This window comes from Rissa tridactyla, chromosome 2 (assembly GCF_028500815.1).
Source record: "Rissa tridactyla isolate bRisTri1 chromosome 2, bRisTri1.patW.cur.20221130, whole genome shotgun sequence".
Taxonomy (NCBI): Eukaryota; Metazoa; Chordata; class Aves; order Charadriiformes; family Laridae; genus Rissa; species Rissa tridactyla.
In genome coordinates, this window is record NC_071467.1 from 110,192,966 (window position 1) to 110,205,700 (window position 12,735).

The following is a 12,735-nucleotide window of genomic DNA, read 5'->3' on the forward strand; positions in this document are numbered from 1 at the left end:
CGGCCGATCGCGGGGTACCTCCCCGCCCGCCCGCGCCCCCCCTCCAGTGCTGGGAAGGGGGGGATTTTCGGTGTTTTTTGCCTTTTTTTAACACGTTTAACTTGGGGGAGCGGGCTCGCCGCAGGCAGAGCGGTGCGAGCAGCCGGCGCGCCCGCGCTAAGCCGCCGGGCCGACATGGCAACCCGGCAGCGGGACGAGGGGAGGAAGCCTCCCCCCTACCTCCGCTTCTCCCCGGGGAACTGCTTCCCCTCGCCGGCGGAGGGGCGGCCGCCGCCACCTCCCCCCTCCCCGCCGGGCGGCAGCCGAGGGGCCGCCTCCCTCCCCTCAGGGCGGGCGCTGGGGCTGCGGCCACCGCCTCCCTCCCTCCCTCCCTCCCTCCTTCCCTCCCGCCGGGGCTGGCCGAGGGTCGGCGCGCCGGGCGCGGGAGCTGCCGGCGGATGAGCGCGACCCGGCGGAGGCTGCGGATGAGCCGGGGGAAGGAGCTGGTGGCGTACGGCCTGCTCCTGGGGCTATCCTTCCCCCTCCTGCTGCTGCTGCCGCTCCTCTGAGATGCGCCGGGCAGCGGCTTGTCCCCGCCACGGGGGGACGGACGGGAGGAGCCGGCGGGAGCCCCGCTCCGCCGCCCGGCGTGCGGCCGCCGGCAACAGCAGCAGCCCGAGGGACTGAGGCCCCGGCGGGGGGCGATGAGGAGCTCGGGGGGTTTTTGCAGCCGTGCCACCCAGCCTGCAGCCCGCGCCCGGCCGCGGCCCCGGTCGCGCTCTGCCCCTGCGGCTGTGATGCCGCTGCCGCGCTCGCCGCTGCCGCGCTCGCCGCTCCCCTTCGCCGTCTGACGGGGACGCCAGGCAAGAGCCCGCGGGGTGGCAGCTCCCCTTTCGCTTTCCCGAGTTGGGCTTCGGGGACGGGGCCGGCGGCGCCTCTTCCCTGAGGCGGCCCCGATGGGCCAGCGGCCGCGGGCACTGCCACCGCAGCCCCCTCAGCGCGGGGCCGGCGGGCCGCGCCTCGCCGCCCTCCCTGACCCAGCCCCAGCGCCGCGGGGCCGCCGCGGGTCCCCCGCCTCCACGCCCGCCGGGCGGCGGCTGTAGCGGAGGGCGGCTGCCGGCCGCGGCGCTCGCCTTGCTGCCAATCCGCCGCTCCGCGGGGCGGAGTGTGTCCCCGCCGGCTCGCCGTGCGGGGAGGCGGGCCGGGGGCCGGCTGAGATGGGAGAGAGCATGTCCAAGAGGCTGAAGCTGCAGCTGGGCGGCGAGGCGGAGATGGAGGAGCGGGCTTTTCCCAACCCCTACCCCGACTACCAGCCCCAGGCAGCCGGAGCCGCCGCCGCCGCCCCCAGCGTGGCGGACACCCTGCGGGACAAGTCGCCGCTGCCGGCGGAGGAGGAGCCCCTCCCCTTCGGCGCCGATGGGAAGGTGAGTCCCGGGCCTCCGGCGGGGCCCCGGGAGCGACGGGGCGGGCCCGCGGCCTGTCGGAGCCGCTGCGGAGAGCCGCGCCGCCCCTGCCCGCCGGCCGGGCTCGGGGCGGGCCGCCGGGCCGATTCCCCGCGGGCGGCGTGGCGGAGGCAGCGGCCTGGAGGGCTGCCGAGGGGAGAGGCGGGAGGCGGGCGGGCGGGCCGAGCTGAGGGAAGGCGCCGGAGCTCAGCTCAGCTCAGCCCGGCCCCACGGCTCGGAGTCGGTGGAAGTGCCCGCCATAAGCTGTTTATTTCCCCCCTGAATGGGAGGGCCTGGAGGCAGCGCTGCGGTTCTGTCCCGCCCCGTACAAGTTGGATGGCTTTCACCAAAGAAAGCAGACAGGGAAGGGAAAAGATGAGCGCCCATCTAGAAAAGACGAGTTTCTGCTCAGGTGACAGCAACGCTTAGGCTTTAGGTGATACTGGACTGTCGGAGGCGTGTGTTTACTGACATCCCTACGTCTATGGATTCAGGTGCATCATGATAGGCAGCTGTCAGTCGGTTTGGGCCAGCAGAAGGTCTGTCTGGTAGGCTTGGTCGTCACACCATGTTCACAGTCCTTCCTGCTTCGCTTATCTCCTCCACACCATGCTGCTGGTTGGGCAGCTATGTGCATTTTAGGCTTTAAGCACAGAAGCTGCTCAGGCCTGTTACCAGGCAGGCGGGCTTAATCTGCAGAATGAGTGCCAGAATGTGGAGCTTCTGTCATTTTAGCCCCTGAGCAGCCTCATTTTTCAATACTGTGCTGCTTCGTCATCTTTTGGATGAAAAGCACTGCGCGGTGACATTGCAAGAAGCACGAATGCGGTGGGTGGGAAGCTAACTTTCCTAACTCACTCCACGGTGGATAAAGGAGAGCCTTTAATCTCAGCTCTGTATTTTCCTGCTTGTGATGATCAGGGATTACTTTGATTTACTGATAGGGTGGGACAAGGATGGTGATGCCCAGCAGCAGGAGCAGCATTCTTCCTGACCATCGTAAGAATGAGCAGGACAGCATCAGCTCACCATCAGTCCGAGGCAATGAAAGGTCTCACTAGTTTTTGCAGCTGAGGTTTATGAAGTTGTGCATGGCTAGGCAGAGCTCACAGAAGAGAATACTTTGGGGGATTGGTGTCTTACTGCGACAGCTAATTGCAACTGTCAAAAGGAGAAGTTGGCATGTGAAAAGTGTTAAAAAGCAAGGGTAGGTTTGGAAGTGAAATCTGCTTTGTTTTTGCAAAAATCCATGTGAGTATGCTCAGTGCTGGTAAAGGTAATTTTTTTGTGTGAAAGAGAACGGTGATTTCTTTGTTCTTTCGTATCTGGCTCAGTATGTAAAAAAACATCTAAGTATGATGAGTTGAATTATGAAGGCAGAGATGGCAGAACAGCTATAGCTATATATTGTGGTTAAGTTAGTAAAAAAACATACCACGAACTTTTGTCTAAGGCCTTCTGTAGGCCAGTCATCCTTTTGTACCTGCTTTAGATCCCACACTTCATGTCTGTTTTTTTAGAGAGAAACTAAGCCATTTACTGCTGATCTAGGTTCACTGCAGCTTTCCAAAGTGAGAACTGATATCAGAGGAAGGTGAACCTTTTTTTCCTTTTTTTTTTTTTAAAAAGAATACTAGCCATATTGCAGAACAGTTCACCTTTAATTTACTTCAGATTTAATCCTTGACTGAATACAAATTCGGAGACGTTCTTCTGTGGCAGAGCTGAAATGAGTTAGTTGAGAATTTCTAGCCCTGTATTCACATTAGGAATGTCTGCTGTAGATGAGTATGCTATTTTACAGTGGGTGCAAATGTTTTTTCACAGCATCACTGGTAGGTGACATTCCTTGTTGCTGGGTGGCAGTTGGCAGCTATTTGTGCAGCTTTGTTCAGAAAATATCTTTGAGCACCTGTGTAGCTGTGTATTTGATAATAGGTGCTATCTGGGCTTTGTTATGTTCAAAAGTATGAAGCTCTCTGGAAAAAAAAATCACTTTAATGCAGTACGGAAGGTGCTGTAACTACAGGAACTTTCAGTAGTCTTTGAATCTTTTCAGCTCTGTGCATTTCATAGGAGAAGGCAGGTGCGAGTGTGCATTTTCTTTTGTTTCTGCATCTGCAAAATCTGAGGAATTGTCCTACATATTTCTGGACTAGAACATAGCTATAAGTATATTTATGTGTATTTATATTCTTTGCAGCATTTGCATATTGTCAGTCCTAGTGCTATCCTTATCTTCATGAGCCTTCCTGATGAGTATTTTGGGGTGCTGTTGTTCTTGTTTGTGGGTTTTTCTCTGTGTTTTTTTTTTTTCACATTTAATAGGCTCCAGTCCCATCAGAGAAATGTCTTTGCCTGACTAAAGCCCCAGTGAAGACCAAAGGAATTTACGCAGGTTAGGCAGTCTGTTCTGTAAACCGCTGTCCACAATACACAAGTTTCCTAAAAATGAGAGAAGCTTTCAGAAGCCCTCAGTGCCCCGCATAAATTCTTCCTCCCGTCTGCTGCTGTGTGGAGTGGGGAGCACTGAGTGACTCACGTAATGACAGCTAGAGGTGTGCGGGGCCCTGCTGTTGTCATGGAAGGCAATGCATTATTAATCCCTCCATTTGATTTCATAAGCTGCCACGATTGCCATCTAAAATTCATCCGGCTGATAAAAGGACAAGAAGCTCTTCAAGTCATTGCCTGAAATGTGAGACAATTGGGGCGAAGTGCTGCGTATGGAAGTGTGTGCTTGTATGCATAAGTTACAGTTCAGGAAGCCAGAAGGTATGGGAGCAGGAGAAGAGAAAACAAACTTTGGGGCTGCTGCTGTGCCTTAAAAATAGTGACAGTAAACACTGCAGTTGTATAGGTAGGCTCTGCTCATGTAGTTGAAATCCACTTTTTCTTAACTAGATTTCTTCACCATGAAACTATTGTGAACTTGAATTGCCTCTGTAATTTTTCTGAGAAAGCTGAAGGTAATAATTGCTCAGGCAGCATTAATTCCAGATTAATAAGAAACATAATTTTAAATCTAAGTCTTTGTTTAAAAAATGATGAATCTTTCAATTAAATATATATCCTGTAGCCTTTTTCCTTTTGATGTGGATCCCATAGTGCTACCTTAGCCTGAAGAAGTACCTGTAGATGTTATCTGAAAGTGGTCCAAAAGTTTTCAAAATGGAAACGTAAATGGTCAGGGAGGCAGAGAAATGAATAGACAGCTATAGACTCAGAACAAAGCATATTCCCTAGTTCATGGGAAAATCAGTTTGTCTGTTAGGTTTCATTTAATTTTGTCTACTGGGGAAAGTGTTGATATTTGAAAAGCAGATGTTCTTCTGACAGTTTCCCCTGCATTGTAGGCAACTCTGGTTATAAACTCACCTGTTCTTAAATGTGGCAGTGTCAGGCTATGGGCCTGTACAGGTTGGTGACTGAAGAGTAACTCATCTGAGCAGTATTGTGCTTTGCTTTCCCACCTGGACTGGAGCAGAGGCAACTTATAGCTGCAATTAATGTCAAGACTCATTGGCATTGTGTTGCCCATTACCTGTGGGTGGGGGACTGAGAATGCGAAGGTCTGAGCAGGCTTGGATAAAGCAGGGGCAGCCAGTTGTCCTGGCTCAGAAACTGTTTATCAAAACCTTCGTGTGATAGAGAGCTACAAGGCTGTAATGTATTTCCTGGGAAAAAAAAGGTGAGGAGAGCTTGCTTGTAAGGGGTGGTGATGGCTTGCTCAAGGACCTGGCTCCGTGGGTGACCCACCAGTATCAACCTCAGATTGCCCACCATCCTTGGAACCCCCACAGCTCTGTGGCTGCATCCACAGCATAGTCGGGTGAGATTTGGGAGCCACCTTCACGCCAGTGACTTGTGAACCAAAGGCAGGCTGATTTTACCTGCTCATCCAGGGGAAGGTGTAAGCAATCCCGTGCCTAGGCAACCTGATGTGGATTTTGCGTGCTTGCAAGAAGAGCAACCCTGGCATCAAGACATTATCACATCCCAACCCCAGCACTGAAATTGGATTTGAACTATATGATAGGTCACTAGGATGCCCAAACAGTGACTTCTTTTTTGGGCCAGTTCTTTCTTGGTAATTTTTTTCTGACTTGCTATGATGTTTTAAGAATATTAGTAGAAGGTTGTGTGTTCTGACAAATGTATACAATGTACTTAATTAGGCTTTGCAGGGGACACCTTGTAGGGAACCTGTTAAAAAGCTAATGATGCTATTGGCAAAGATTATCATGCAATGGGGATATAGAATATTTACTTAGATTATCTTTTGGGTGATATAGTGATGTTTAGTTTCCTGTTGCTTTCTCAGTCTCCTGTTAGTTCTGATAATTCCTTTATGTTGCTTTTCAGTCTCCTTCCTCTTTTAAAATATGCAGAAAAAATAATAATATCTAAAGTTCTTAATCATTGCCTCATTTTTCCTTCCCTTCCTTGGGGCATTTTTTTATACTTATTGGATTGTCTCACTGGGCATTTTAGTTGTCTCGCTGAGAGCAGCAAGCTCTCTCCTCTGGGACTGATGTGCAACCACTTACACTAACGGGAATCATATCACTCATTGTACTGGAGACAAAACTGAACCTCTAGAGCCAGTAAATGTATCATCTTCCCACTTTTTTTTTTGCTGGAGCTGTGGGATGGGTAGCTGCATTTCTTGAGATTGCCACTTTTTTGGCCATTTCGTGGCACCCCATTTCAGATTTGTTCTATTTAGCAGAGAGGGGATTCTGTGTACTGCAAATCATGTTTCTGTTGAAGAAAAGTTTGTTTTGCTTTTCGTGAGTCTTGGTCAAAACTGAGAATCATTTTACTGAACTTCACCGTGTATTACTAACTCGTGGCAGTCAGTGTATACAGTCTAAGAGAAAAAGCTGCTGCTTCTTTCCTACACTGCACGTCAGCATCACTTAGTGCTTTTCTGATGCTTTTATATCAAAAGCCTCTCCTGTTAATCCTGTTTGGCTTTAGTCATCCAGTTCTGAATGAAGATACTTTTTATAATGAAAACCCAAATTCTGATTAAATTTTCTCATGTCCATCCACTCCGCCACTTTCTAGTTTCATCTTGCAGACCTGTGTGTTAATGAGTTGTTACTCTGCCTAGTTGCATGGGAAAGTGCAATAACACATACTCGTTTTCTGGTGGAAATAAATGATATTTGGGGTCTAACTGCACAACACTGATAATGCTGTCAGGTTCGATATGTGGAATATACCTGCTCTCTGTGCATCAAAATAATTTTGACAGTATTGGTCGAGGCTTTAGCTTTTTTCTTACAACCTTAAGGTGTCCCAGCTAGGGCGGAGACCTTTGTGTAGTGGGTGAATTTAAATCCTACTCAAAACAGACTTTGATTTTCTTAGTTTTCAAAAATAGCATGCTGGTGTTAGGCTACTGGGATGACCGGTGATTTTCAGTATTGCTCTTTTGCCTTACCAGCCTCCCATTTCCCAAACATAGGATCAGTTTGGGAAATGTTCTTCAGTGTCTGTTGTGTTTATTTTTGTTGTGTTTATTTTTGTTATCAGATTAAGCTTTTTGATGATTCTTTATGATGATCTAAATCTTGAGGCTTTGGGGTTTTTGCAGCCTAATCATCAATGAGACAAATAGTTCCTTTTACACACAAATGCATTAGAGGCACAGTCTCATTATTTCTTACATGCTTTAAACAATTCTTTCTGTTACTTGAATGAATTGCCTTTTGATGCTGTTTTTCACGCCCTCATCTCTTCTGAGGTAGGGTGATGTCTGCATTTAAAGCCTATTCCTAAACTGGCATTTCTAACAGTGTAGTAGTTTGCCTACAGCTATTGATTTCTCTCTCCTCCTTTCCCTCCCTTCTCCCTTTTTTTCCCTTCTTTTTCTTTTTTCTTCTTTTTTTTTTTTTCCTTTTTTTCCCCACCGTCACATGTATGGCACTAGGTGCCAGATCACTGAAAAACAGATCACTGTAGAGCAATGTGTTCTACAGGCAGCAGTGTTTCAAATCACTTATTAAGCATGTGATTTTGCAGAACTGGTGTTGGTTTCTGGAAGGACCTAACTCAGTAGTAGCAGAGAGCTGTGTTAAACTGTTTCAGAGGCTGGGTGATGAGGTTTCTTAGTATCTGGTATTTTCAGAGAAGAAAAAAAACAAACCTGTTCTTGGAGCTGTAAGAGTCTTTTGATTTAGGTAAAAACAAAGTAAAACTTGTGGGTTTTTGTACAAAAAGGCAGGTCGCTTCCCAGGTCACCGCACGTGAGATCCTACTGCCATTCCTTTTGGTCTGCTCTTGCAGGAGCTCTGTGGAGGTGAGTGTGAGACCTCATTCTGCTTCAATAAACCCGTGCCACAGTGCGTGGGTGTGAAACCTGGCTCCCTTACAGTCAGTGGCAAAGTTCCCAATGATTTCAGTATGGCCAGGATTTCTCGTTTCAGTAGAGCTGTGAGTCGTCCCCCACACCGTTCTCCCTTACCAGTGTCTGTCATGTTCCTCATGCAGTCTTCTATAGAAGTTTGGTTTTTGAGTGAGTCCTTGCTTCAGTGCCAACTTAAGCTGTATTTTCTTTTCTGTGAAATGCACTCTGGCTGAAAGAAAACCCAGCATCGTGTTATGTCTCATGTTCTACGCATCACCAACAATAAAGTCACTTTTCTCTGAAGTGTCTCTTAACCTGATTCCAACTGAGATGAGATGAAATTAAAGTGTGTTTTGCTTGTTTGATAGGTAGCACTGTGCCACCACCTTGCTGCTTCTGCAGAATCAATTGCTTCCTTCTCCAGTATAGTTTTGCACATAGCATCAGTCCCCCAAAAGCTGATAAAGTAAAATAGGGTTAATAACGAGATGGTTGTTTTTGGAGCTGGTGGCAGCAGGAAAGGCTGATACGTTGGCAACTTGTGAAGAAGCTGAGATCAGGTCTCCGTTGTCCTGCTGTGGGTCTGCACAAGTTATTTGGCATAGATGCGTCACAGTGCAAATAAATGCTGAGGGGTGTTTTTGAAAAACACTTCAGTATCTAAATGTCTTTGACAAAGGCAAATGACGTAACTCATTCTGTGTCTGTCAAACCAGAGTATTACTTCTAACCACAAAAATAGTGCCATGAGGTCTCACAGTTGCGTTGTCAGACTTACGTAAGCAGTGTGATATCTAGTCCAAATGCGCATGCAAGACTTTAAGGTACAGACTTCTCTTACCTACCAGAAATCATGATATAAAACACATATATAGCAGCTGCTTATTGCCTCATCTGCTCTTGGTGCTGGTTTGTTTTAAAGCCATGTCTGTAAAGCTGGATATGGCTGTAATGGAGAAGTAGGTCAGTAAGAACTGGTATGTTGCGGTAATATCAGCTGCAAGTGAAATGTGTGTTTCTTTTAGGAGATTTATATTTGCATCACGGTGTAGTTTTAATGTGTGTGTGTAGTTTTAGTGCTGGGTTTACAAAAGAAGATTATTTAAGTTCTTTTTAGGAACCTTACAAATGAAATAAAACGGATAGGGGAAACAGGTATTGCTGACAAGGACAGCATAATTTTGACACCATGTCATTAGTGCCAAAAGTGAATGATGTTACATAGTCACTTCCTTAGATTTTTTGTTGGCTTTGGATTGGGGTGTAGCATTGCATACTGCCTCGCTGCAGTGGAAAAAGTTACATGAATCCAAAAAATCACAAAACAATTAATTTGCAAAACCAACGTATTTGTATTTTTCTGCACTACTTTTGTTTCATGCTGTTAACGAGCCTTTCTTGTTACTATAATCAATATAGTGCAGGGTTCTGTTGGTTGTAATGGGGAAGGACCTCTCATTTTTTGTGTTTTGCCAATGTAAAAGTTGAGCAGTGGTTGGGATGACAGTGTTTGTTCTTCCTGCAGCTGCAGAGGAGTAATGCAGCAGTCGGATTCCTGGGGAGAGCCTTTTTTAGGTAGATACTCTTCAGCTCCTGTCATCACTCAGTCTGTTGTGAACCGGGAGTAAATGTGATACTGCATATCATCATAGAATCATAGAATGGTTTGGGTTGGAAGGGACCTTAAAGATCATCGAGTTCCAAGCCCCCTGCCGTGGGCAGGGACACCTCCCACTAGACATTCTGACTGCAAGTAACAATCCACGTGACAAACCGAACATTTGTCTTTGCAGGGTGTTTTCTCTTGTAAACTGGATTTTGTTTACGAGGGATGGGGTTGTCTTGAGTTATCCAAGGCTTTCAAGCTTTTGTGGGTGAAAGAGTTTACAACAGTCTCAATTTAAACAGACAGTTTCTTGGCGAAATGTTAAGAGGAACTTTCTTGTCTTTAAACATGAATTAAAATATGCAAAATGCAAAATATTGTCTTTGTAAATGTCTTAGTGAGATGAAGTAGGTCAATGTGACAACAGATGGATCCTCTGGTCCAGACATCAGAGGTTACATGTCAGGATTGTTGGATCACAGCCTGTGGTTATTCTGCTGTCCTTGTCCATAGCAGGCATGTTGATCTACAGCCACCCCATCTCTGAGGGTCTTCTTGGCAGTTGGTGAGGCTCAGTTTTTTCTTTGGGTGTCCCTGAGCTTGAACTTCTGGCAGAGATCTCTGAATGCAGAACCAGGAATTCTTACAATATGTTGTTTTCAGGAGCACTCGAGTTGTTGACTACACCATACAGATGTGTTGGCCCATTGTTTCGTGGTCAGAGGTCAGGCTTCCTGGTTTTTCTTTGTCCCTTCAGGAATAAAAAGAGTCACCTGCAAAAAAGGCTGAATGCCAGCTGGAATCATCCTCATGAAATGAATACACTTCTCGTGAAAATCAATTGTGCTCAACAGGAATTAACGTGCTTTATGCTCAGCTGTAATGCTGCCATAAGATTCCTTGAAGGAGGTTTATAAATCTTCTAAAGCCACCTTTCAACATTCATTTCTTTATGTAATTAAGTTATTCTTGTGCATGTAAGCATCTGTTATAAGCTTATAGTGGAATCTTATCAAATGAATAGTGCTCGGTTGTGAAAGCTTCAGAGCAAATGGAAAAAAAATAGGCAGTGGTGGAGGAATAGGTAGCTGAGGAAAACTTTGTTGCCACTCATAACCTATTCACACTGGCATAAGCTTGGGAGTAGCTTTGTTTGGGCTGACAAATAATTTTAATAATAATTTTAAAATCCTTTTGTATATGCTTTTACAAGCACTGAATCAAGATAGGTAAGTTACAATTCCCATCTTAGAGAGAGGGATATGCCAACTTTAGCTAAATTATTTGTATGGGACCGAGGTTTCAAAGCAGAAGCTAAGTGTCCTGATGTCCTAGTACTCCCCTCCTGCCTCTAAAGTAATTTGATTTGGTGTTTGATAAAAAAATGTCTGGATTTGGTAACGGCAGAGGTATTGTCAGAACAAAAAGATAACCAGCCTGCTTGTGGTGTGCAGTAGCTAAATAAACCAGGAGGCTGAAACCTTAGTTCACTCTTGTCAGATAAGCTGAGCTCTATGCCTGGATGCATCCGCGTGGGTATCCTCATGCTGTTTCACCATATGCCTTAGCCTTGGCATAGTTGTCTTTTGAAAGAGAGAAGCCCTGCCCTTCGGAAAGGTTTTGCTGTGTGTTGAGACTTCACTGAACTAGTCAAAAGGGTGTGGGGGGGTGTTGTGTGTGCATGGTGCAGTTTCTTAACAAAAAGGTGCTTAACGCTATATTAAGGCCAAAGAGTAATAGACATCAGGTGCTTGCTGTGTTTGGTTGCTATTTCTAGAGTTACTGGAGAAGGTTAAGAGGGCTCTACCTCCTTCCCAGAGTGGTACACATGCGACATGAGATAAAATGCCACAATTTCCTTCTCCCTCCTTATCCTACCATCATAAAATAGATTTGAACTGTTGACCCTGGATAATTCTGGTGTGTCAGAGGACTTGTGTTAATTCCTATTACCTTTCTGATTTCTGAATGTGTTGAATGGATGTTTGAATTCACTGATATGTATTTGAATTTTCGCTATGAACAAGAGTACAAAGTGTGGTGTATTTTGAGTAATCAGTTGCATGGTGGCATCCAGGACCAGTCACTTAGCTGAATCCCTTTTGAGATGTCTTGTAATCAAATGAGAACGAACCTTCCTAATGAACTAATTTCTCCTTCTCCAATAAAAAAAAAAACATAAATGTAGATGTGTTTAACATCAAACTAAGCCTTCACTGATCTGATTTGTTCCAGATGTTATTTGGGAAGCAAGAGGTGGAAGGAGATCAAGCACTGTTTAGAAAACAGTAGCTTATTCTCAGTGTAAGCTGACAAGTAGCCAAATTGCATAATGCCATTTTTCTGATGACCACTGTGTTGTGGCTCTTGGTTTGCGAGGTGGGGAAGCTCTGTTGGCTTCCATGTTCACAGAATCATAGAATGGTTTGGGTTGGAAGGGACCATCCAGTTTCAACTCCCCTGCCATGGGCAGGGACACCTTCCACTAGACCAGGTTACTCAAGGCCCCATCCAACCTGCCCTTGAACACTTCCAGGGATGGGGCAGCCACAGCTTCTCTGGGCAACCTGTTCCAGTGTCTCGCCACCCTCACAGTAAATAATTTCTTCCTAATAGCTAACCTAAATCTACTCTCTTTCCGTTTAAAACCGTTACTCCTGTTCCTAGAGAGTTTCTCATCTGACTGCTCCTGGATAACTAAGATGTGGGTGGCCAGTGATGTGTGCTTTCTGAAAATGATGGAAAACACATTCAGGAAATATTTTTGGGTGGCACAAGGTTTATGTACATCACTATTTTGTCAGGGTGATGCAATTATCTGATAATGAAAAAGCTTTTCCTATAGCCCAGGAAGGAAAGAGGTTTTTTGTTTCTTCTTCTTTAGCTCTGTAGTAGATAAATTGTGGTATAAGTAAGCCTAGCCCTTAACCTCTATTTAAATTTATAAAATAGTTTTTAATAAATGTGTTAATAGGAAAAGCTGATCAATAAGTGATACTGTTTAATAAAAAAAAAATAATTTTTGATTGTCATTCCTGATGCTCCCACTCAAATGTAGAATCATCTTGTGAAGGGACTTCATGAATACTCTTTCCCATGGAAGTTAATAGGGCAATAAAGTATAGTTAATTGACTATTTCCATGTTCCATAGGCTTAAGAGAGTAATCGGTAATGTATCTTCCCATACAGTATACTTAATGAGAGAGAAATGTTGGCAAGAGTAAAGTGTCCTCTGTTACATTTCATATATAGCATCTGTGTAAGCTTTTGTTGGTCAAAAGTAAAAGCAAGCAATGTGTAAAATCAAAGATTTGTTTCTTCACCTTCATGAGTGAGCTTAAGCTGCCAA

General features: G+C 46.1%; 1 protein-coding gene across 1 annotated transcript in view; it reads left to right on the plus strand.

The window, feature by feature from the left end:
• Positions 1–404: 404 nt before the first annotated feature.
• The window catches only part of LANCL2 (LanC like glutathione S-transferase 2), a 39,487-nt gene continuing 27,156 nt past the window's right edge, over positions 405–12,735 (plus strand). The window contains exon 1 of the mRNA XM_054192820.1: positions 405–1,403. Within this exon, the coding sequence (XP_054048795.1) occupies positions 1,197–1,403 (207 nt within the window). The 5' untranslated portion in view covers positions 405–1,196. The remainder of the gene's footprint in view (positions 1,404–12,735) is intronic.